Consider the following 25,031-nt stretch of genomic DNA (forward strand, 5'->3'; position numbering starts at 1 on the left):
GCTGTGTGGAAACAGAAGAAATAGAATAAGGCAACCCTGGAAAGCAGCAGCATAACATTTTCCTTTCTGTCAGATGTGAAAGTCAAATTCTGGCTGAACTAGATATCGTTTTTAAAGCAGTCTGTGTTCCTAAGAAGTGATAAAAAGTTAAAAAATGTGAATCTGAGGTCAATATTACATCCACAGAGCACAAAATGAACCATAGCTATACGGTCAATTTACAGTTCAGGGTCATGTGATAATAATCAATTTATGGAAATAATAATAATAAAAGATAAATAAAGGAATAAGAAAAATTACATCTAAACTTGATAACCCATAAGGACAACACACAAACATACACACACGGGTTGAAGTCACATGTTGTTGTGCACGCCCAGAGACAAGAGGGAGAGGCAGTGCACAGGTCAGATTCCACAGCAATATAATCGCACAGCAGGGAACGCTGACCATCTAAACTCAGTGTGAGCATGACGGTGAATGGTGGCTTGTCAGAGGAGATGAAGCCAGAGAGCGTGTCGCTGCATCTTGTTGGCACAGCAGCTGCCCCTGAGCCAGAGCTGCTGTGTATCTTTGGGACGGGGGACCTGGGGCGCTCTCTGGGCCTGCGTCTGCTCCAGTCTGGCTACAGGGTGGTGTACGGCAGCCGCAGACCTAACAGCTGTGGCCCCTTGCCTCAGGGAGCTCAGGTACAACACATGGCATTCATTATATACATGGAGTTTGCTATGGAGGGGCAAACGTGTACACAGCTCGGACATATTCATGGGTCCTGCTGCTCCTGCATGACGTGTGTGTTGTTGTTGTACAGGTGATGAGCCACGCAGCAGCAGCTAAGTCGGCCAGCCTCATCTTCATTTGTGTCCACAGAGAGCACTATGGCTTCCTTGAGTCAATGGCACCTCATCTAGAAGAAAAGGTGAATCAAAGACTGATGTTAGAACTGTAACATGAGGTAGCCTACACAAAATCCTGGGGGATAAATAAGACAAAATCGCGATCAGAATTTGTTGAAATTCTTTAAAGTTAATAATGACTGGAGGGACTGTTTGGCTCTGAAATAAAGAAGATAGTGCAAACATAAACCCTGAATATGAACTAACAACAAAAAATGTGAGTTTATGTGACTTCTTGTGTAATGTGGTTAAAAAAAAAGAAGTACATCTAAGATATTGGAGGAATAATGGTGCCTTCTTAGTAGTAACTCACACTGGGACAGAGGTGCCATAACTGTTTCTACCACCTGAGCCTATAAAATGAAGTGTTTACTTGCCACACCTCATGTCACGTGTTTTACACAGTATGTATCCCTCTCCACATGTACAGTACTGTAAGTGGTTCCACAAACTAAAAATTCAAGTAATTACTCACTCTCTCTGTCTGTTATATTTGAATATTTTAGAGAGGTCTGAAAAGGTTCAAGCATCCAGATTTTTGGAAATAACATGAAAAGCTGATAGAAAATCAGTAAAACTTCTCATTTTGTGTGGAAGTTTTGGCTACTTTCCCTAATTACTAATCATCTTGAAATATCTTGTGATCTCTCACCTCAACCCACACTCACACTCACCATGGATGACCCTCATCCCACACGTGGTGAAACAGTTTGTCCTCAACTGACTTATCATCAGCCATGATATTATGTATGACTCAGAATTATTCACACTTATTAGTTATTCATTAATGCTCAGTGTTGTTCTCATGCTTCATGTTGTGTGTTGATGCTTCAAGGTGCTGGTGGATCTCAGTAACAACCTGAAGAAAGACATATACCCAGAGGCCAATGCTGTCTACCTGCAGAGGTAACAGACTCCTGTGAAAGTGTTGTGGAAAAAGAGGGCTCTCTCATTCAAAAGAATAATGTGCATAGAAATGATGCCCTCTCCTGTGCAATAGTCTGATAAAAGGAACCAATTTTTTTCTTCCTGAGAAAAATTTGGTTTGTGGTCAAAAACCGTTTTTGCAATAGTGGGTGCCTTTTTATTTTAAATGAATGCTGGATGCATTGATGGCTCTGTGAGAATAACATATTGTGAGAATAACATATTTCTGAGAAAGTGGTCCTAAAAACCACTTAGAGCATGAGACATCAAAACTCTAATGTGAATCAAAAAAATTAAAACATTTGTGGGGTTGCAGCTTCCTCTGTAGAGAGGCGTGCTGTTTATCCATTTCATTCCCAGTGAAAACACAGATTTACACCGTTTTGAGACCCTTCTTTCCACATCTGTGTTTAATAGCTACTAGATACCTTCCTGTGTGTTATGCAGGCTGGTCCCCGGAGCTTCTGTGGTGAAAGGCCTTAACACACTGTCTGCCTGGGCCCTGCAGAATGGACTCCTGGCAGGAAAACAGGTAAGAGTGGAGTCCGCGAAAAGACGGTGGAGGGATCAACGTGAAACAGAGCCGGGAAGCTTGGGTGCCTTAAGGAAGGCTTTGGATGAGTGGAGTACAGATAAAAAAGACAGAGCAGTAACAGCAGGGCGATTACCATCTTGATCTTTCCATGATGCGACATGTTTGACTTCAAACCAGGCAACAATCAGTGCTTTCATCCTCTGCTGGAATACAAGAGGAAACGTGGCTCCCAGACTTGTTAATAATAGGAAATGATCGCTTCATCATACCAGGCATATTACCAGGCAAAATTTAGGGAAGGAATTGATTTCATTCATATTGCTGTAGATTATTGATTTTGCCATCTCTCCACAACAATGCAAGAGAAAATGAGGACAGTGCTTGTATAAACACACAAACAAACAAACACACTTCATGATGTTACAAAGTCGAAAGACCAATGTTTATTGCAGCTTCCGTTTCACAGCTACAAAGAGAAACACAAACATGCTGGAACCTCTGGAGACTAAACCTGAATCTGCCTCGAATTCTCTCCAACACAAACAAGCCTCCCATACATACACACACAGACACAAACACACTATCACACACAAACACACTCACACCGCTGCAGTGCTCTATTTTCTTTGAAAACAGGTAGCTGTTAGAGACCAGGGGTAGTGTGTTTGAATATGTGTATCTTCATCAGTGCATGTGTAGGTACAGTATATATATCCACACACACATGCTTGTAAGTGTGTGCTATTCCCCGGCCAGCAATTTGATCAGATCCACAGCGGGGCTGTGGTTCTGTCACATTTACATTCAGATGGAGATTTAGTCTGTCGGCCGTCCCCTGCTGTTACTGGTGCAATGTAGGGAGACATGGCTGGCTGCCCAGTCCACTTATACACACACCTGGGGGAAAACTGCTCAATCCTACTGACTCCACATATGCCTGTCAAAATGCTCCCTCTTTCAAACACACTCTCCAGCTTTCCCCATCTCTCTCACTTCCATTGATTCCATTCCCCCTCCTTTACAAACAACTTAATCGTCTTATCACAGAGCCGGGAGTGTGGTAATGAGCTTCAGCATAGCGAGATCTAGAAATAGGATTACATTGAGCAGGGAGCAGTATATAGTATGCATGTGTCCTTACACATAGACTTTCAGGAGATGCATCTCAAAATGACTGAATAATTGGGGAGATGAACAAAACAAGGGTAATTTTGTAGACCGTACGTGTGGATGGTGCAGTCATGAGCTACATATTTAAACAAGGCTTGTGAGTCATCTAACAATCATCTTAGAGTAATCATTAGCTACTGAAAAACAAAAGCTTATTAGAATTCAGAAAAAGGAAAATGTTTATTCATTTACAAAGAAAGGAGCATTTTCTAAACTTACTTTTTAATATTCCTGAGTGACAGCCTACATAATTACAGGTGAAGATATTTTTGAAAACAGCTACCAGGGGAACTAAAACGGAATAAATATTCACCCATGGCACCTTTTAGGACCTATTTCTAATAAGTACCAGTACCAGTTCCCACTAATATAAGTCGTCTTTTTGTCAGACTTTCATGTAGCTTACATAAAATAAAATAAAAACCATGTACACCACATGTGTAAAACATGTTACGACATGTGGAAAATGGGTTCACATGAGGATGCACATGTGATTCACATAAAATTGGGCCAAAACCACATGTTTTCCATGTGCAAAATTGTTCACATGTGAAAAATGACATATGAAGTTCATGTGGTTTTTTCTACTGTATAGCTAGTCTTATCATTTTACAAATCCATGGCTATGGTGCAGTCCATATTAAATAACACATGACCACATCCCTCTGTGCTTCAGGTGTACCTTTGTGGGAACAGTGCAGAAGCGAAGCAGGCAGTAGCTGAGATGGCCACCAAGCTGGGCCTCACTGTTCTGGACAGGGGGTCTCTGTCTGCAGCCAGAGAACTGGAGGACTTCCCACTGCAGCTGTTCCCAGAGTGGAGGCTGCCTCTACGAGTGGCCATTGGCCTATCCGCCTTCTTTTTCTTCTATCTGCTCATTAGAGATGTCATCTACGCGTATGTTGAACAGGGGAAAGACATCTCCTTCAGAATCATGGTGTCCTTGGCCAACAAGGTAAAGTGCTGTACACATCCCAATGCCTCTTGTGTACAACTACATATCGAACAAGTTATGCACACTGTTATGTTGTGTTCCTTTAAAAACATGTGCTTATGTTTCATAACTCAGGTGTTTCCCATTGTGTCACTCATCATGTTGTCGCTGTGTTACCTGCCTGGTGTCATAGCTGCCTTCATTCAGCTCTACAGAGGAACTAAATACAGGTCAGACATCAAGCCAGGACAAAAAGTTGACATTACCTGTGTCAGTTTAGTTGTGAAAGGTGTATTATTTTTGTAATGTGCCCAACTCACATTTGCATGTTCCAGGCGCTTCCCTGATTGGCTGGACCGCTGGATGCTGTGCAGGAAGCAGATGGGTCTGGTTGCATTGGGCTTTGCTTTTCTTCACGCCATCTACACATTCATCATTCCTATTCGCTACTCTGTCAGACACAAACTCATCTCACGCGTGGTGGATGAGGTACAGCAGGTTGCATCAAACGTCCTGCAAATATTTCTCTCTCTTTATATGTACAGTATACATATATAAAGAGAGAGAGATGAACATGACATAAATCTATCATTAAGTAGAAACATTCACCATAGCTTTTCTCTCCATGTATGTCTCTCTTAGATGAAGGACAATAAGACCACCCCGTTTTACTTTGATAACACAGAGGCATGGGCCACAGACTCATTCTACGTGCTGGGAATCCTGGGTTTCTTTCTTTATGTCCTGCTAGGACTAACATCCCTGCCCTCTGTGGGAGGCTCGCTCAGCTGGAGAGAGTTCAGCTTCATTCAGGTCAGAGCGCAGTTTGAAATGTACAGTGCTTTATGTGTGAGGGCGTGTGCGTGTGCGTGCGTGTGCGTGTGTGCGTGTATGTTAACTTTAGACCCACAGACATTATCAGTCACATGTTTACTATCAGTCAGTTGATTATCTTACTTTGCGATAGTTTATATTTGAAGTTTCTAAGTTATTATACTGTAGTAAAACCAATATGTCACTGGCACTTGTTTCCCGAGAGCCTAGTTAACCAACTCCCCAACACAGACACACCAAGTGAAAGCCTGGCTGGCTTCAGCCCAGGATTTTAAATGTTAAGTTATTCATTAAATAGAATTATGATACCTGGTATAATCCCTCATGAGAAGATTGTTAATGCAGGTCACAGGTCCATTTGTGTAAAGGTTAGATCCACTGGTAGACCTCAGTCAGAGAATGGAACTCAGAAATACAGGTCAAGGTCAAGATAATCCTCAAGGGTTGTAAAAGGTGTAAAATAACTGATATCATTTTTCATGATCTGTTGTTGTTGTTATTGCAGTTATGATTCGGGCTAAGGATTATAAGTTTCTGAATATACATGTTAATGTTCATAGCTGAAGGATTTGCTCCTCTAAATTGGTTAAATAAGATCCTTGATTATCATTGTAGGGGCACAGTTCATTACTGCATCATATTAATATCAATGTTTCCTTATTGTGCTGTTTGCAATTATTCTAAATTGATGACAACATCAACAGCAAAATGGTAAAAATGTAAATGTTAATGAAAGCACATTATCAGAGTAATTAACAATATCTGAGCCTCAAAGGCCACTGGTGCAAGAAAACTGTTACCCTGGAGTGGCTGAGAAACATATTGTAATGCTTCAGGATTATACAAGCGGAAAAAGCAGCATTAAACATTTATCTTTGAATTTGTCAGAAAAAATTGCTTTGTTCTGTGTTAGGTTTTCGTGCATACAGACAATTTTACAGCTATTTTACAAAAACAGCCTTTGTGGGCGTCAGTTACCAACTATAAACTAAGATTTTTCTGTTAATATTCATAAATAACTAGTCAACTACTTTATTTTGAAGTAAAGCTATCCATTTCCTCAATTCTGTTAATGTTTCTGTTGTGTGTGTCTTGTTTTCTGCAGTCTAAGCTGGGCCACCTGACTCTGTCCTTATGCACTGCACATGCCTACATTTATGGCTGGAACAAATTTCTTCGTCCCTCTACCTACAAATGGTACACCCCTCCGGCATTCATGCTCTGTCTGATTGTGCCGTCTTTGGTGTTGGTGTTCAAGGTGCTGCTCCTTCTTCCGTGTGTCGACCGCACCCTCACGCGCATTCGTCAGGGCTGGGAGAGAACCCAGCCGAGGGAGGAGATGGGTGAGAGCAAACTCACCAACCTGTGAACTCTAAAGACCAAAGTTACTGGGTTTACTGATAGGGTTTCATTCATTTATGATTTTTATGGAAACATAGTACCTAGCTACATATAATGAAGATAATGCAATTTGTAAAAAAACAAAAAACAAAAACAAAACCTTTACATGTTCCTTTATAATATAAGAAAACTTTTTGGTTTTCAAATGGTCTAACCTCTTCAGTGAGACTTCAAGAAAAAAGAAAGAGAAAGAAAAAAAAAAACATATCCAAAGATAATTTTGTTCATGTTCAGTTGGTGTATGATTGTTTCCTTTAATCAGTCAGCACTGCCTACTCTCAACTGTGCAATAGCCAAACAAAAGCATTAAAATCTGATTTTAAAAAAGCATAATTTATTTCAGCCAAATGGACACGTCTCTATGGACATAAATGTTTTTAATGTCTATTTCATTTGAGCTTTGGAAAACAAAACAGATATCATATTTGTGCTGTATCTTTTTCGCAGAATGTGGTGAAAAACAGATTGATATCCCCTGCTGAAATCCATTGTTTTGATAAACATAGGCAATAGTTTCCATTTCCCCTCTCTCCTCTCCCTTCAAGTGGTGCGATTGTATCCCTGAGGTTGGTCCTTTGTGAGGATGTTATTGATCTCCCTGTTTTCTAACACAAAACACCTTGCTACCCAAACCTGCCTCCCTCTCAAGGGCATGGATATGTGTGCATTTACAAACACACATAGTTACATTATGCACATACACGATGGAAAGGAAAGTAAGTTTAAGCTCATTATGTTATCACATGCAGAGTCAACACACGTTCACACACAGATGTGCACGTCCAAGTGCCAAATCCAGAGTGTGTAACTGTGGATAACATGTTTTGTAGCCAAAAGCAGACTCTGAAGGCAGAACAAGTCTGACTACATTTAAAACAGGGTTACAGTCAGAAACTAATTTAGAAGCCTAAAGCAGGTAGATAATAGTAATCAGAACTTGTACATGGAGGCTGGCAAGCTACAGTTTGGCAAAGACTGAAGAGGTGGCCGGTGCGTATACTGATAGGAGATAAGTATAGCAGCTGATTATACAGGTAACTTTATCACATCATGAGCACATCAGGCAAGAAACTCAATACTGACGGCTGGTGGGCAGGTGCAGAATGGCAGGTGTTGAAAAACCTAGAGCCTTGTATTCACAACGCTGCAATGATCCAGGGGCAGAAAAGGGAACAGAGGAGGAGCAGCTGTCGCTGTGGCAGAGTCTGGTGCTACAAAAGAAATATGCAGTGTCGTTTTTGCCCAAAGCGGAACATTTAGCCAGAGACATCCTGTTATCTAGCATCTAACAACATTATCTGCACACACAATCTGGAACAATCCCTCACACCCTCTCACAATGTATTATTCTCCCATTACCAAAGAACCACTGTTGATTCTAGCCTGTTTCCTGCTGTTAGGGTGAATCGTGTGCGTGCGTGCGTGCGTGCGTGCGTGTGTGTATGTGTGTGTGTGTGTGTGTGTGTGTGTGTGTGCGTGCGTGCGTGTGTGTGTGTGTGTGTGTGTGTGAGTGTGTGTGTGTGTATGTGTGCGTGCGTGCGTGCGTGCGTGTGTGCTGATGTATAAATGAAGCAGAGAATTCCAATACTGCCTTGGGAAAAAATTAAGATGTACAGAAAAGCTGTGAAACAAACTAACCTGCATTGTTCATTTCCACTCATTTTCAATTTCACACACCTACGACCTTGAAACCCATAACAAGATTATGTGTGTCCAGCCATGAAGGCTTGAATCATATGAGCATAAATAAACAGCTGAAATTGCGGGTAAGGAAACAGATCACGGACCAAATTTAATAAAGAGTTCATCCAGGATTTCTCTGTAAAATATTCACTCAGATGTTGAATGATATGTATGTTTGTGGTTGTCACAAGAGCAGATAAGAGACAAGACAAGAGGTTCTTGTTTTTGCTTTTTATTATTATTAAAAAAAAGAAAGAAAGAAAGAAATGTATGAATTATGCCAATCCCTTGTTCCTAAAATGTAACAGATTTATTATCTCTCATACGTTACAGGTGTTTGTAAATGGACAATTATAGACAACATGTTACAGCACGTTCACACTTTCTGTCAAGAACAGCTGGGGACATAATAGGTTCTGTCTTATTATAACATTTTGCTTCTTTTAGAGAAACATTAAACATCCACAAAAAAGTTCCAATCAAACACTTTACAAGTGAACAATTTTAAAGACTTTAATGCAAGTTCTCCTCTAGAAAAGGCTTTTCCCCCCAAAACAATTTGTTCTTTTTTAACCTAGTTTCTAAATTCAGTTTTTTACCTTCTGTGAATTCTGAATTATTGGTTCTGCAGGTTCAAAGTAAAACTGAGTCTTGTTGCCTGTCATAAATATGGTAAATCTTGAGACAGTTTTTTTTTCATACAGATCAGAAAACCCAACCCTAACACCTCTGGTTTCATTTAGACTGTATAATTGAACACAGCATGAGGTACATGCACCATGGCCTTGGACACCAAGGGGCAAATGGCATCTCAAGTGACACTGTCCAGTGGATTAGACCTTTACAACAAGCTCAAACTCTGTCTCTCAGTGTGTTGAGGTAAAAGTTGCCCTCCATTACATCAGGAAGCAGCTAGCGTACCACAAGGGGCTTTCTCTGAGTTCTCACGGAGCACATAATGCTTAATTGATTCAGCAGGAATGTCAAAAGAGAGGTGTTTAGGGTGAACTGAGCAGCTCTTATCATGCAGCCTAATTTATTGTGGAAGTCGCTAGAGGTTTGTTAGTAGCTGACAGCATCACGAGTGCCAGTAGTATGAGCAAATGTTGCAATTCTTTTAAAGGAGTAAACTTGGTAAAGAAAAAGAAAAGGATCAAAGACTGGTAGTCTCAGTCCACCAGACAAATCAGTAATTGCTAAGGCAGACTTAAATGCTGATGAATATAAGGTTTGATGAGTGCAAGCTGTGTGTTTCCCTCATTCAACGCAAAGTTATATCATATCTAAAAAAAAAGAAAAAAGATTCAGAGCATCTTAAGGTTTTGAAGTAGTGACTCATGGCAGCATGATCCACAAAACAAAACAACCCCATGAAGATCTGATGATGATCAAAGTATAAGGACAATGAGCTGTGGCATCCTTTTTAAACATTTGCACTTTAAGCTTTTGCAATAATAAGTACATCTTTTTTTGAAGAGTTTGCAGTTGGTACAGAAGATTTATCATTTACATTGGATGTTGTATCTTTTTCAATGAATGTTTCTAAGGACTGCAGTTGTTTAGCGACATAAGTTACTTGGATCTGCAGTGTTTTGTGTAAATTATGTGCTTCTGAGCATTCATGAATGAGACTACTATTAAGAATAATATGTAAAATAAAGAAAAAATAAAAAAAAAGGCAAGGAGACAGAAGTCATAAAAGGTAAGATGAAGACACTATAAAAAGGGAAGAGATATACAGTGGTCACAGGCCACTACTCTTGAGATTCAGACAGTGATCTTACCAAGTCACGCTGAGGCTCCTACAGATCATTAAATCATGATTAATGGTTGTTTTTAGATAAGAGAACACTGCAAAAATATTACATTAGCCTATACAATGAATGCACAAGTTGTCATGAAGAAATGTAGAGTGGTTGCATTAAATTTACATCATGTATCATAAATGTACAGAAATGCTCCTTTAATTTAAGCCTCCACGGCAACCAGTCCCACCCTCTTAACTGCCCAACCAGGTTCATGACAGAGAGTTTGCTTACCTGAAGAATGCACCGGACCACACTGAACTCTCAAGTATCGCGTACTGGAAAACCTGATTTTGGAAAAGCAAAGCTAATAGCCGAACTACAGTCAGGCATTACGCACAGCAGCCAGACAAACCTTACAGCTGCAATATAGGCACCACATCAACTGGCACAAAGTAAAATTGCACTTGTCTTGAACTCTCCTGGCCTCAAAGCGGGAGACTCCAGAGCTTTGCCCTCAGCAATGACTTGCTAGTGGGAATGTTAATATTGCTGGGATGGAATTGATTAACTGGATCCTCAGCAAACTTCCCAAGCAATGAAGGTCCCAGGTGACCTTGAGCCTGCGCTCAAGGTCGCCTCAATAAAAACAGCTTAAACCCATACAAACTTAGAGACCTCATTGACCGGTTCAAGTTAAAGGTAGAAGTCCAAAGGTTGTCTGCAAAAATGGCACAGCGCCGCTGGGCTGAAGGAACAGCCCTCCAAGACAAAGAAAGAGAGAGGTTTATCTGCACCCCATGCCTGATATGCGTATCATGGTTCAGACAAGCCAAAATCTATGGAGATGCTGCGATCAACAGACAAACAAACAGCTGAAACCCAAGAGGTCATGTGTCTTCTGTTAGATTACAGAGCACCACCTGTGGTAACACCTGCACTGGCTCCCCATCAAATATTGGATAACCTTCAAACTTCTCCTCCTCACCTAAATCTCTGCATGCACTTTCCCCTCAGTATTTAACTGACTGACTGACCTTCATGTTCACCACCCTTGAACCTGTGGTCTGTGGACTATCCAACATGATGTGGATCGCCTTACTGGGACATTAGCTGTCCATGTAGCCTCCCCAACGACACAATCCTCAAAATATAACTTGGTTAGAGGTGCCTTCGGAGCAGGTTGGTTAACTCTGGCAGATTTCTGCCAAATAGCCCTTCATGTTGGTTCCAAGGGTAGGATCTGCAGTCAATCATACAGCGCTCATCTGGGTCATATGTCCACCAGCTCCCTGCTTTGGTGGTGTCTGTGAACTGAATCTGTCCAGAAATCTATACAGGTGGTTACTCGGTGTGCAACCTCTTCAGGAACTATTAGCTATGATCAAGGTTGAATGCAAACCACTACAAGATATGTGTTTCCATGATGCAGTCGATTCAGAACCAGTACCAAGCATATTGCTGATGCCGCAATCCCTCAAGTCCAAGGCTCTGGACAAGTTCACCAGGAAATACTGATGTCATTGCCTAATGATAGCTGTGTGGCAGCGTGTTCTTTAGCAGCAGCACTGAAAAAGGCTAATTGTTTGATACTGATCCTGTCTGTTTTTATTTTGTCTGACTTTTGTATGCATAGGCCACATGCACAATGATCATTAACAAGATTAACAACTGTCGGTTTTCAGTCAATCTTCTTATGAGCTTCACCAAAATTACTTGCTGCAGCACAACATCAATGGCCTATCTGTTTTGTCAAAACCAAATGTTATATCCTCTCCCTCCTGAATACTTCTGTGATGGAGGAGTCTGCACGCTTCTCTCTCCACTGATGTGATGAGAGCCAGTTGTGAGTGGAGAAGAAGCTCACAGCTCAGAGCGAATGTTTCCTGGAGAACAGCATCAGATCAGCTGGAGGGATGAACCCTGGAGAGGGATCAGACCGAGACGACTAGACAGAGCACACTCAACTCAGCAGGGAAAAAGTCTCTGAGTTTGACTGAGCTTTCAGACAGGATGAGAGAGTTGGTGGCAAGAGAGAGAAAGAGAGAGAAAAGGCAAAATCACACTAAACTTTATTTTGAAGAACATTTATCGGTTGTAACACTTAAAGGTCAGAGGATCTTTTTTTATTCCTGTTCCAGAGGATAAATATCACTTGAAGTATTTCTACATGGACAGACACTGTGATTTTTTTTTCTGTGTTGTGTTTGTTCTCTGGACATTTCTTGGTGTTTTGTTATTTTTTTTACAAGAGGGGAAGGAGCTTAAGCACCATCATCACGTACATGTAGGGATGCCAGAGCTTGTAGCTATGAGACTGTAGATTCTACAGTGGTGTCATTAAGTAAATATAGTAGGAGCTGAGTATCCTTATGGGATGAAGACTCAGCAGGGACAACTTGTGGGCAGGTGCAGAATGGTAGGTGTGGAGCACATGCAAAAGAGAAGAGAAATAAATCGGTAGTTTGTTTTTAAAAAAAAAAACTAAAACAATTACATGATCGAGATGCAGAGTAGTGAAGGGAGGATGGAGCAACTGTCGCCATGACAGCATATTGTGCTAAAAGAGAAATATGCAGTGTTGTTTTTGCCCAAAGCGGAACATTTAGCCAGAGACATCCCGTTATCTAGCATCTAACAACATTATCTGCACACACAATCTGGAACAATCCCTCACACCCTCTCACAATGTATTATTCTCCCATTACCAAAGAGCCACTGTTGATTTTTAGTCTGTTTCCTGCTGTTATAGTGTGTTGGGCTCTGTGATTGGATGTGTGTGTAGATTTACAAATGAGATAGGGTATTCAAGTTTCACCCCAAGAAAGAATTAATATGTGCAATGCACAGAAAGCTGTGAAACAAGCGAACGTACATTCCTCATTCCAACTTGTATTCAATTTGAAACCCATAACAAGATTATGTGTGTCCAGCCATGAAGACTTGAATCATATGAGCATAAATAAACATCTGAAATTAAGAATACGGAGTCTGAGAGACAGTACATGTTGAATAGTACCAAGACAACTGGGGCTCACAAATGAATCAACGAACATTGTTGTAAAAACACCCATTTCTCTGCTTTTATCTCTTGCTAATAGTTAGTTAAAAATAAAACACACACACACACACACACACACACACACACACACACACACACACACACACACACACACACACACACACACACACACACACACTTTGTTCATACAATCACAAAATGTTTAACTGATACAGCGAAGGTTATGGTATTTTGAGTTATTTTGTGGCAATACTGTAAGTTAAGCTACTACAGTTAATATAATATTTTGTGTAGCCAAGATGAATTTTTACAGAATGTTCAGTTTATTAGGTACAGTTTCCTTATAACATTTCATTTACAAGCAACATATCTTGTCTTATTTCAAACTATTAATTGAGATTGAGTATATGCAGGTTATACAGTTGCATAAAAAGCAAGCAAATAAGACCTTATCTAAAGCAATATCTTTGGCAAGTTAACATATAGCATGACAGAATGCAAGCTTCTTTGGGTTTCATCCTCTTCTGATTTCAGTTGACAAACTTTAATGGAAATCATGTGACTTCATGACACCTTTTCAGATTTGTTTACGCTCAATCAGCACTCTGCCTCGAATCTGAAATTCCAGTGCTCTCCAATTGAGCACATTCCCTGAAATGAAACTTTGGTCATCCGAATAGTCCTGGATCTCAGAGGGAGCAAGGACTTTGTCCCACATGTGGACATCCGACATCATGCCCACGAAAGACTGCTTAGCGTCGAATTTCCCACCAAAGGAATCCTGGTCCTGAGAAGGTGCAGAAATCATAGATCACAGTCAAATTCTACTCCAAAATGTTTTTGAGGACATGCACTAAATAGTAAAGTTGCAATTTACAGCATTTCTGGAAGGCAGTTCTTAAAGGTCATAGCTACAACTTTTTCATCAAAAGGATACATTTTTCAAAAATAATGCATCCACAGAAAGTCTAGAGGGGTGCAGAATAAAAGTATTAGTTTTACTGAATTTTAAAAAAATAGTATAATTGTTTAATAAATTTTGGCGGGTCCGAAATATGTAAATATTTACATCTGGTCACGTTGGCAACGTCGGCATGGAATGATCTCTGTGGCAACAGCATTAGAACTTTAGCTACTGCTGTAACTGGCAACCAGTAAAACGGTTGGAGCGAGAGCAGGCAGTGTGAGTTCTACACCTACTGGCCAGGAGGAATTAAACTTGTAGCTATCACCTTAAGGATTAGTTTGACTAAATTGGGAATTCCAAAAAATACACGTATTTGCTCTGCTGCTGAGAAGTTATTTATTAGAGAAATGACCAATATCATATGGCCAGGTTAGCCCCTGCATGTTTCCATTCTGTCTGCTAAACTAAGATAACTTGTGGGAAACTAAGGCCACATTTACTGCATCCATAAAGCAAATCAGTGCATTTCCCATCATGTCAAACCATGTACACAAACTGAGAGTTGAAATTCATACCTGTCCTAAAACAATTATGACGGGTCCACTGATGTTGGATCCAGAGCTGACGAATCTCCTATTCAAGGGTTTTCCATCTAGCCACATCTGCGCCACTCCAGAAGAAGAGTCCCATGTTGCACATATGGAGTGCCATGTATTCAGCCTGTAGTCCTGCGATACAAATCTTGTAGGTTTGTTCTTAGCAACGATCTGAATCAAATCGTTTTCTTCCTTGTAAATCAGAAGGTCATTGAAGAAAGATGGGGTGGCCAGAGAGAAAGCAGCGTAGGCTCTTCTGAGATCTGTAAAGGTCCTGATGGTATTTCAAAGACATTGTTACACTGATTTAAATGGTCAGAGACACATTATGTCTTTTACTATTTCGCATAATATTCAACACTACTGTACCTGAGACAGACTGTTACAGCATTGAAATTCTGCTTTGACGGAGTTATCCTGACGTGAGCTGTGTTGGTTTCTTCAGGGAAGGTGAACATTTTGCCTGACAGATCTTAGAAAAAGAAAAGCATCAAAAGCATCAAAATCAGATGTTAATAATATTTTAACAGACATATAACAAACCAAACCATAACATGTTTCCAGTGAGCAAAGTGCAGCATTTTTTTTAAAGTATATTTTTGGGCTTTTTGCCTTTAGTTGATAGCACACAGTAGAGATAGACAGGAAAGGGGGAGGCAGAGAGAGGGGGAATGACACGCAGGAAAGGGCTGCCCGACACAGGATTCGAACCGGGGCCACCTGCGGTGAGGACTGTAGCCTCTACATGCGGCAGCCGCTTTACCTACTGTGCCACACACCGCCCCAGCCAAGTGCAGCTTTTACTGTGATGGCATTGTTGTATTCCCTGAGTTAACAAAAGTTGTGTTTTTTTTTGTTTTTTTTTACCTTGAGGAGTGGCAGCACATGCTGTCAACATCACCAGCAGAATGAGTAACGCCATCTAATACAAAGAAAAAAATACACGATAAGCAATGGAATGAAACAAATGCTTTGTTTTTGCTTACGTTTTTACTGGCATGTAATAGACTGCTAAATAATTTGGTGTTATTATACAATTAAGAAAAATAAGCTGAAAAGGCTTTGTTCTTCTTCTTTTTCATTTTGGATCATGTGTCAGAATGTTGTGTCACTGCACAAAACAGTTCTGCCCAATATTGGCCAATAAGTCACTGCCACTTACCTTTCAATACAGCTGCACACCCTCTGAAGTCTCAATGTCGTTCTAGAGAAGTCGCTGGAGATGGGCAGACTTCAGTGAAATAGGGTTTATTCTTAAGCAAGTTATAAACCCAAGTTAGCTCCTGTAAACAACTGAAGAAACAGCTCCTTATATTGTCGGTGGCCCCCGCCTCCTTGGTAGAATCTCCACCTACGTACTTCCAAAGAACAGTTCCTTAATATAATTTGTTTATGACCCCATCTCAATCCCAAACCTACCCCAATGATATGTGTATTGTAATAAAATTTGGTGGCTATTTTAGTGCTGATAAGCCTTACAGAAACACCTCCTCTCAGACAAGTGAGTTTTGTGAAGTAGCTATGACAATGAGATTTTGCAGTCACTTTGAAGGGAAATGTCACCTAATTCATGTGTCCACAGGTATGTGGCTACTGTAGTGTATTATCCACCTGAACTTTTTGTTTTAATATATTGAATTGTCTTAGTTCTTCTTTGTGTGTGTGCTTTCTCTGAACTGAAGGAATGTGTGAACTGATGCTCTGCTTCATGGGTTCCATATCCTGCCTAGAAGCAATTTGGTCTGTTGGAAAGTTGATGATTGTTTTGTTTAGCCTAAAGGCTGAAACCTTAGGTCAAGGGCATCTTCTTAATTCCGTTGACCTATGGTAGCCCAAAAGTTATCGATTTGGTCAAGAGGTTAAATGCCAGAAAGTAAATGATCCAGATCAAGGTTGTCTTTGTTGATTAGTTGCATTCCTTAGTTTGGAGAAGGTGGAGTGTTTGGAGTTAGAAACATATATAAGGTCAGAGCTTTGGGCCAGTAGAGAGAGATCTCACATTGGCACCAGAGATGGTCCAGGATTCGGCATTTTTTGTACACTGTTCTTCTTCTTGTAAATAAACTCTTTTTGAATGCAAGTGAAGACGTGTCAGCAGTGATCACTTCTTTTCATCAACACATCAATATACCACACTACTACAGACATGGCTTTCTTAAAGGGATAGTTCAATATTTTGGCAAATTGGCCCATTGACATAATCGCTATAGTCATATATATATATAGTCTTTATTTGTCGGTGTAAGCTATTTTTAGAACGGCTGAGCGGAGCAGCAGGCTGCTCAGAGCTACGCTATGGAGGCTAAAGGAATTCCTTGGTTTCCCTCATCAAACTCATCAAATACAAAATCCCAAAACTCCAAAACGCTTTCGTGGACAAGTTGTGACCTGCACAATCACCACGCTATGAGATAATAATGGAACGTTACGAAACTGAGCCGTTTTCGAGGTAAATACAGAGTCTGCTTGCTGAAAAACTGTCCCTGAACGCAACGCGCATCAGCGGTTTTGCATGAATTTATATTATATTAACTTGTCCACGACAGCGTTTTGGAGTTGTTGGATTGTGTATTTGATGAGTTTGATGAGGGAAACCAAGAAATTCCCTTAGCCTCCATAGCATAGCCCTGAGCAGCCTGCTGCTCCGCTCCGCCGTTCTAAAAACGGCTTACACCGACAATTAAAGGTAACGAACCTACTGCTAAGACTATAGCGATTATGGCAATGGGCCAATTTGCCAAAATGTTGAACTAGCCCTTTAAGCACCACAAGCAGAAGTCTATGCAACAACCTCTTCATCATCATCATCATCAGAAAAAAAAAATCCTTTATCTCTGTCATAGTACCCTGAACTTATTTGCTTATTTTAGATTGGCTATTACTGTGGTAAGTCATCATAATAATGTAAAAGAGAATTGTAGATGCATTATTGTGTCAAACAATGTCTAAGGTGTCAAACAATGTCAAACCCACTACTACTCAGAATATAAACTATAACCATAAAATAAGATTGCATGTTTTAACAACTTCTGCATCCGCACAATCAAACCATGTAAAGTTTATAGTGTCATAGAACTGCTTTGCCTCTGCCTGTGCACTTATTTACTCACCCTCACTCATTCACTGTACTGTACATGTGAGCATGAAGCTGGAAAACTGCCAAACTAAACAGCTGTTAAAGGGATAGTTCACCCAAAATTCAAATTGCACTCATTATCTACTCACCCTCATGTCGACTAAGGGATGGGAGAAGTTTCAGAGTTATCCGTGGCTTCTCTGAGTTACAGGGGGTCTCGGCGTAGCAGTGCATGTCCATAACAGTTGCAAATGGATACCACTTTTCTTAGTAACAAAAAGACACACCAAAAAATATCCAAAGACCTCCATGCTGCTCGTATGTAATGTCTGTCTTGTACTGAAGCCCCAAAATGCGAAATTGTTCCGAAAAAAATCAAATAAGTCTATATTTCAAGCTTGTTTGTAGCGGAAGCTCCTCTTCCTGGTTCCGTCCTCTCCCTGGTCCAGCGGGGGAAAAGAATACACTGCTCCGCCATCAGGAGGGGTCTTGACAACTCTGTATTTCACGGGACCCCACACGTCCTGGATCTTCACTCTGCCTCGAGCACTGTTGTCTTGCAAGTAGACCACTTCACCCTCTGTCAGGCTACCACCAGCCACTTGTTGGTCATGTCGCTCTTTCCTGAGGCGAGCTGCTGCCTGGATCTGTTCCTTGGCACCATCAAAGGCAGTCTGAAGGCGCATTTGATGTTCTCTCAACCAGTCATTGGCTGTACCTCCAGTTGGTTCCTGAATCCTGCCAAGAAGAAAATCAACAGGAAGTTGGGGTTCTTGTCCAAACATTAAAAGGTACGGTGACTCACCAGTGGTTTGATGGGTGGTTGTGTTATAGGAGAGAGTGACATGCGGGAGATAGCTGGGCCAGTCTGGCTTCTTGGCAGGTGGAAGAGCCTGCAATAGGCCATGTAGAGTCCTATTAAACCTCTCGCACTGGCCGTTTCCCTGGGGGTGGTATGGGGTAGTGCGTGTCTTTTGTATGCCATAAAAACTGCAAAGTTGTTGGATTAACAGGCTCTCAAAGTTCCGGCCTTGGTCCGAATGTATTCGGGCTGGTACTCCAAACCTGTAAAACCATTCTCGGACCATTCTCTGATCACGGGTGGGTACAGCTTGGGTGAATTTGGAGAATACATCGGTCATGATGAGGACTTGTTCTCTTCCATCACAAGAATGTTCTAGCAGGGAAAGTCAATGGCTAGGATCTGAGTTGGTCGAGACGCCACCAAGTGGCCCATGGGTGTCCTCACAGCAGGATGTACAGGCTTGGCCAGGGTGCACCATTCACATTTTTGACACCAGTCCTTGACATCCTTATACAGACCTGGCCAGTAGCACCGCCGCCTAACCAGGTTAGTGGTTCTCTCCACTCCTTGATGGCCATGACCCTGATGTAATTGCTGGAGGACCTCCTCTCGCAGGGAGGCCGGCAGCAGCAGCTGATATATTTCTTCTCCACCATCTGGACGGAGTATGCGATGATATAGAGCCCCTCTTTCTCTACCACCCTGTTCCACTGACGCACCAGTTCCTGTACTGGTTTTGAGAGGGCCTGCCGTTCCTTCTCGTCCGGAGAGCGTTTGCAACGCCAAAACTGGAGAAAGGTTCCCAACACTGGGTCTGCATGCTGGAGTGTGGCAAGGTAATCTGGAGCATAAGAGGGGAGGGCAGACACAGACATTTGGGTTACCTGCAGTGGTGGTTGAACCCGGCATCTCAGGGACTCCGGGAGGGCAGTTCCTGGGAGGGAGGTCCCCAGGTCTGTTGGTGTGTTCCCAGGGTGATGCTGCCTGGAAAGGGAGTCAGCATTAGTATTAGAGCGACCTGAGAGATAACGGATGGAGAAATCAGAAGTTGCAAGTTGAGCAGCCCAACGCTGTTCTGTTGCCCCCAGCTTTGCAGTGTTCAAGTGGCTAAGTGGATTGTTATCGGTCCATACAACACATTTTTGGCCTAACAAATAATCCCAAAATTTTTCAGTCATCGTCCATTTCAAGGCCAAAAACTCGAGCCTCATGGAACTGTAGTTGGGCATATTTCTCTCTGCTGGAGTCAGGGCTCTGCTGGCATATGCTATCAGCCTCACTTTACCATCCTGCTCCTGAGACAGCACCGCACCCAATCCACTGAGGCTGGCATCCACTTCTAGAATGAAAGGCAGAGAAAAGTCAGCATAAGTCAACACAGGGGCACTGATCAATCTGGATTTGAGGTCCTGGAAGCTCCCCTCACATTGCTCAGTCCAAAGTTCCCCAATTGCCTTTTGTGATGCTTTTTTTGTGCGAGCGTCCGTCATGTCAGCCACCAGGCGATGGAGGGGAGCTGCAATCTTAGCAAACCCCTCCACAAAATGTTGATAATAGCTACAAAAGCCTAAAAATTAAATAAGTCTATATTTCAAGCTTGCGGAAGCTCCTCTTGGTCCGTCCAAATTGGACGAACCAGGAACTTCCGCTACAAACAAGCTTGAAATATAGACTTTTTTTGGAACAATTTCGCATTTTGGGGCTTCAATACAAGACAGACATTACATACGAGCAGCATGGAGGTATTTGGATATTTTTTGGTGTGTCTTTTTGTTACTAAGAAAAGTGGTATCCATTTGCAACTGTTATGGACATGCACTGCTACGCCGAGACCCCCTGTAACTCAGAGAAGCCACGGATAACTCTGAAACTTCTCCCATCCCTTAGTCGACATGAGGGTGAGTAGATAATGAGTGCAATTTGAATTTTGGGTGAACTATCCCTTTAACAGCTGTTTAGTTTGGCAGTTTTCCAGCTTCATGCTCACATGTACAGTACAGTGAATGAGTGAGGGTGAGTAAATAAGTGCACAGGCAGAGGCAAAGCAGTTCTATGACACTATAAACTTTACATGGTTTGATTGTGCGGATGCAGAAGTTGTTAAAACATGCAATCTTATTTTATGGTTATAGTTTATATTCTGAGTAGTAGTGGGTTTGACATTGTTTGACACCTTAGACATTGTTTGACACAATAATGCATCTACAATTCTCTTTTACATTATTATGATGACTTACCACAGTAATAGCCAATCTAAAATAAGCAAATAAGTTCAGGGTACTATGACAGAGATAAAGGATTTTTTTTTTCTGATGATGATGATGATGATGAAGAGGTTGTTGCATAGACTCCTGCTTGTGCTGCTTAAAGGGATAGTTCAACATTTTGGCAAATTGGCCCATTGCCATAATCGCTATAGTCTTAGCAGTAGGTTCGTTACCTTTAATTGTCGGTGTAAGCCGTTTTTAGAACGGCGGAGCGGAGCAGCAGGCTGCTCAGGGCTATGCTAAGGGAATTTCTTGGTTTCCCTCATCAAACTCATCAAATACACAACCCAACAACTCCAAAACGCTGTCATGGACAAGTTGTGAGCTGCACAATCACCACGCTATGAGATAATAACGGAACGTTACGAGACGGAGCTGTTTTATAGGTAAATTCATGCAAAACCGCTGATGCGCGTTGCGTTCAGGGACAGTTTTTCAGCAAGCAGACTCTGTATTTACCTCGAAAACGGCTCAGTTTCGTAACGTTCCATTATTATCTCATAGCGTGGTGATTGTGCAGGTCACAACTTGTCCACGAAAGCATTTTGGAGTTTTGGGATTTTGTATTTGATGAGTTCGATGAGGGAAACCAAGAAATTCCTTTAGCCTCCATAGCGTAGCTCTGAGCAGCCTGCTGCTCCGCTCAGCCGTTCTAAAAATAGCTTACACCGACAAATAAAGGTAATGAACCTACTGCTATGACTATAGCGATTATGGCAATGGGCCAATTTGCCAAAATATTGAACTATCCCTTTAAGAAAGCCATGTCTGTAGTAGTGTGGTATATTGATGTGTTGATGAAAAGAAGTGATCACTGCTGACACGTCTTCACTTGCATTCAAAAAGAGTTTATTTACAAGAAGAAGAACAGTGTACAAAAAATGCCGAATCCTGGAGCATCTCTGGTGCCAATGTGAGATCTCTCTCTACTGGCCCAAAGCTCTGACCTTATATATGTTTCTAACTCCAAACACTCCACCTTCTCCAAACTAAGGAATGCAACTAATCAACAAAGACAACCTTGATCTGGATCATTTACTTTCTGGCATTTAACCTCTTGACCAAATCGATAACTTTTGGGCTACCATAGGTCAACGGAATTAAGAAGATGCCCTTGACCTAAGGTTTCAGCCTTTAGGCTAAACAAAACAATCATCAACTTTCCAACAGACCAAATTGCTTCTAGGCAGGATATGGAACCCATGAAGCAGAGCATCAGTTCACACATTCCTTCAGTTCAGAGAAAGCACACACACAAAGAAGAACTAAGACAATTCAATATATTAAAACAAAAAGTTCAGGTGGATAATACACTACAGTAGCCACATACCTGTGGACACATGAATTAGGTGACATTTCCCTTCAAAGTGACTGCAAAATCTCATTGTCATAGCTACTTCACAAAACTCACTTGTCTGAGAGGAGGTGTTTCTGTAAGGCTTATCAGCACTAAAATAGCCACCAAATTTTATTACAATACACATATCATTGGGGTAGGTTTGGGATTGAGATGGGGTCATAAACAAATTATATTAAGGAACTGTTCTTTGGAAGTACGTAGGTGGAGATTCTACCAAGGAGGCGGGGGCCACCGACAATATAAGGAGCTGTTTCTTCAGTTGTTTACAGGAGCTAACTTGGGTTTATAACTTGCTTAAGAATAAACCCTATTTCACTGAAGTCTGCCCATCTCCAGCGACTTCTCTAGAACGACATTGAGACTTCAGAGGGTGTGCAGCTGTATTGAAAGGTAAGTGGCAGTGACTTATTGGCCAATATTGGGCAGAACTGTTTTGTGCAGTGACACAACATTCTGACACATGATCCAAAATGAAAAAGAAGAAGAACAAAGCCTTTTCAGCTTATTTTTCTTAATTGTATAATAACACCAAATTATTTTGCAGTCTATTACATGCCAGTAAAAACGTAAGCAAAAACAAAGCATTTGTTTCAATCCATTGCTTATCGTGTATTTTTTTCTTTGTATTAGATGGCGTTACTCATTCTGCTGGTGATGTTGACAGCATGTGCTGCCACTCCTCAAGGTAAAAAAAAAAAAAAAACCCACAACTTTTGTTAACTCAGGGAATACAACAATGCCATCACAGTAAAAGCTGCACTTGGCTGGGGCGGTGTGTGGCACAGTAGGTAAAGCGGCTGCCCCATGTAGAGGCTACAGTCCTCACCGCAGGCGGCCCCGGTTCGAATCCCGTGTCGGGCAGCCCTTTCCTGCGTGTCATTCCCCCTCTCTCTGCCTCCCCATTTCCTGTCTATCTCTACTGTGTGCTATCAAATAAAGGCAAAAAGCCCAAAAATATACTTTAAAAAAAATGCTGCACTTTGCTCACTGGAAACATGTTATGGTTTGGTTTGTTATATGTCTGTTAAAATATTATTAACTTCTTTATAGTTTACATTTCAACATCTGATTTTGATGCTTTTCTTTTTCTAAGATCTGTCAGGCAAAATGTTCACCTTCCCTGAAGAAACCAACACAGCTCACGTCAGGATAACTCCGTCAAAGCAGAATTTCAATGCTGTAACAGTCTGTCTCAGGTACAGTAGTGTTGAATATTATGCAAAATAGTAAAAGACATAATGTGTCTCTGACCATTTAAATCAGTGTAACAATGTCTTTGAAATACCATCAGGACCTTTACAGATCTCAGAAGAGCCTACGCTGCTTTCTCTCTGGCCACCCCATCTTTCTTCAATGACCTTCTGATTTACAAGGAAGAAAACGATTTGATTCAGATCGTTGCTAAGAACAAACCTACAAGATTTGTATCGCAGGACTACAGGCTGAATACATGGCACTCCATATGTGCAACATGGGACTCTTCTTCTGGAGTGGCGCAGATGTGGCTAGATGGAAAACCCTTTAATAGGAGATTTGCCAGCTCTGGATCCAACATCAGTGGACCCGTCATAATTGTTTTAGGACAGGTATGAATTTCAACTCTCAGTTTGTGTACATGGTTTGACATGATGGGAAATGCACTGATTTGCTTTATGGATGCAGTAAATGTGGCCTTAGTTTCCCACAAGTTATCTTAGTTTAGCAGACAGAATGGAAACATGCAGGGGCTAACCTGGCCATATGATATTGGTCATTTCTCTAATAAATAACTTCTCAGCAGCAGAGCAAATACGTGTATTTTTTGGAATTCCCAATTTAGTCAAGCTAATCCTTAAGAACTGCCTTCCAGAAATGCTGTAAATTGCAACTTTACTATTTAGTGCATGTCCTCAAAAACATTTTGGAGTAGAATTTGACTGTGATCTATGATTTCTGCACCTTCTCAGGACCAGGATTCCTTTGGTGGGAAATTCGACGCTAAGCAGTCTTTCGTGGGCATGATGTCGGATGTCCACATGTGGGACAAAGTCCTTGCTCCCTCTGAGATCCAGGACTATTCGGATGACCAAAGTTTCATTTCAGGGAATGTGCTCAATTGGAGAGCACTGGAATTTCAGATTCGAGGCAGAGTGCTGATTGAGCGTAAACAAATCTGAAAAGGTGTCATGAAAAGTCACATGATTTCCATTAAAGTTTGTCAACTGAAATCAGAAGAGGATGAAACCAGAAGAAGCTTGCATTCTGTCATGCTATATGTTCACTTGCCAAAGATATTGCTTTAGATGAGGTCTTATTTGCTTGCTTTTTATGCAACTGTATAACCTGCATATACTCAATCTCAATTAATAGTTGTAAATGAGATGTTATAAGGAAACTGTACCTAATAAACTGAACATTCTGTAAAAATGTATCTTGGCTACACAAATTATTATATTAACTGTTGTGTTAATATAATATGTCATACACTGTATCTCTGTTTTAATTTTTTGAAGCACATTGAGTTTACGCTTGTCGTATGAAATGTGCTAGAATAAATTTGACTTGACTTGACTAACTGTAGTAGATTAACTTACAGTATTGCCACAAAATAACTCCAAAAAACCATAACCTTCGCTGTATCAGTTAAACATTTTATATTAAGTGATTGTATGAACAAAGTGTGTGTGTTTAAAAAAAAAAACAACAACAACTAACTATTATCAAGAGATAAAAGCAGAGAAATGGGTGTTTTTACAACAATGTTTGTTGATTTATTTGAGAGACCCAGTTGTCTTGGTACTATTCAAAATGTATACTGTATTTCACTGATGAATCTGGGATGAACTCTCAGACTCTGTATTCTTAATTTCAGCTGTTTATTTATGCTCATATGA

At 41.1% G+C, this 25,031-nt stretch overlaps 3 protein-coding genes across 3 annotated transcripts; 2 read left to right on the forward strand and 1 right to left on the reverse strand.

Annotated features, from left to right (window-relative positions):
• The first annotated feature begins 445 nt into the window (after positions 1-445).
• LOC146972192 (metalloreductase STEAP4-like) lies at positions 446-7,001 on the forward strand. Its single transcript, XM_085802136.1, has 9 exons — positions 446-689; positions 812-919; positions 1,732-1,802; positions 2,271-2,355; positions 4,205-4,483; positions 4,598-4,692; positions 4,798-4,951; positions 5,105-5,275; positions 6,402-7,001. Exons 1-9 carry the CDS (start codon positions 471-473, stop codon positions 6,663-6,665), a joined length of 1,446 nt encoding a protein of 481 aa, XP_085658262.1. The 5' UTR covers positions 446-470; the 3' UTR covers positions 6,666-7,001.
• A 6,662-nt stretch (positions 7,002-13,663) lies between these two features.
• On the reverse strand, positions 13,664-15,659 carry LOC146972193 (serum amyloid P-component-like). The gene is made up of 4 exons (XM_085802132.1): positions 15,518-15,659; positions 15,020-15,122; positions 14,630-14,924; positions 13,664-13,934 (listed from the first exon to the last, which is right to left on the reverse strand). Exons 1-4 carry the CDS (start codon positions 15,570-15,572, stop codon positions 13,725-13,727), a joined length of 663 nt encoding a protein of 220 aa, XP_085658258.1. The 5' UTR covers positions 15,573-15,659; the 3' UTR covers positions 13,664-13,724.
• A 7,129-nt stretch (positions 15,660-22,788) lies between these two features.
• Positions 22,789-24,314, forward strand: LOC146972194 (serum amyloid P-component-like). The gene is made up of 4 exons (XM_085802521.1): positions 22,789-22,843; positions 23,252-23,354; positions 23,450-23,744; positions 24,105-24,314. Exons 1-4 carry the CDS (start codon positions 22,789-22,791, stop codon positions 24,312-24,314), a joined length of 663 nt encoding a protein of 220 aa, XP_085658647.1.
• The last annotated feature ends 717 nt before the right edge of the window (positions 24,315-25,031 follow it).

Source organism: Trachurus japonicus, chromosome 16, assembly GCF_045865225.1.
Source record: "Trachurus japonicus isolate A0001 chromosome 16, Traja_1.0".
Lineage (NCBI taxonomy): Eukaryota > Metazoa > Chordata > Actinopteri > Carangiformes > Carangidae > Trachurus > Trachurus japonicus.

Excerpts from the sequence above, each read along its gene's own strand:
- LOC146972192 (XM_085802136.1), top strand. The coding sequence starts at position 471 with ATGACGGTGAATGGTGGCTTGTCAGAGGAGATGAAGCCAGAGAGCGTG. Across the intron at positions 690-811 it reads CCTTGCCTCAGGGAGCTCAG|GTGATGAGCCACGCAGCAGC; the intron begins GTACAACACATG and ends GTTGTTGTACAG. Across the intron at positions 920-1,731 it reads CACCTCATCTAGAAGAAAAG|GTGCTGGTGGATCTCAGTAA; the intron begins GTGAATCAAAGA and ends TGATGCTTCAAG.
- LOC146972193 (XM_085802132.1), bottom strand. The coding sequence starts at position 15,572 with ATGGCGTTACTCATTCTGCTGGTGATGTTGACAGCATGTGCTGCCACT. Across the intron at positions 14,925-15,019 it reads GCTGTAACAGTCTGTCTCAG|GACCTTTACAGATCTCAGAA; the intron begins GTACAGTAGTGT and ends AAATACCATCAG. Across the intron at positions 13,935-14,629 it reads TCATAATTGTTTTAGGACAG|GACCAGGATTCCTTTGGTGG; the intron begins GTATGAATTTCA and ends GCACCTTCTCAG.
- LOC146972194 (XM_085802521.1), top strand. The coding sequence starts at position 22,789 with ATGGCGTTACTCATTCTGCTGGTGATGTTGACAGCATGTGCTGCCACT. Across the intron at positions 23,355-23,449 it reads GCTGTAACAGTCTGTCTCAG|GACCTTTACAGATCTCAGAA; the intron begins GTACAGTAGTGT and ends AAATACCATCAG. Across the intron at positions 23,745-24,104 it reads TCATAATTGTTTTAGGACAG|GACCAGGATTCCTTTGGTGG; the intron begins GTATGAATTTCA and ends GCACCTTCTCAG.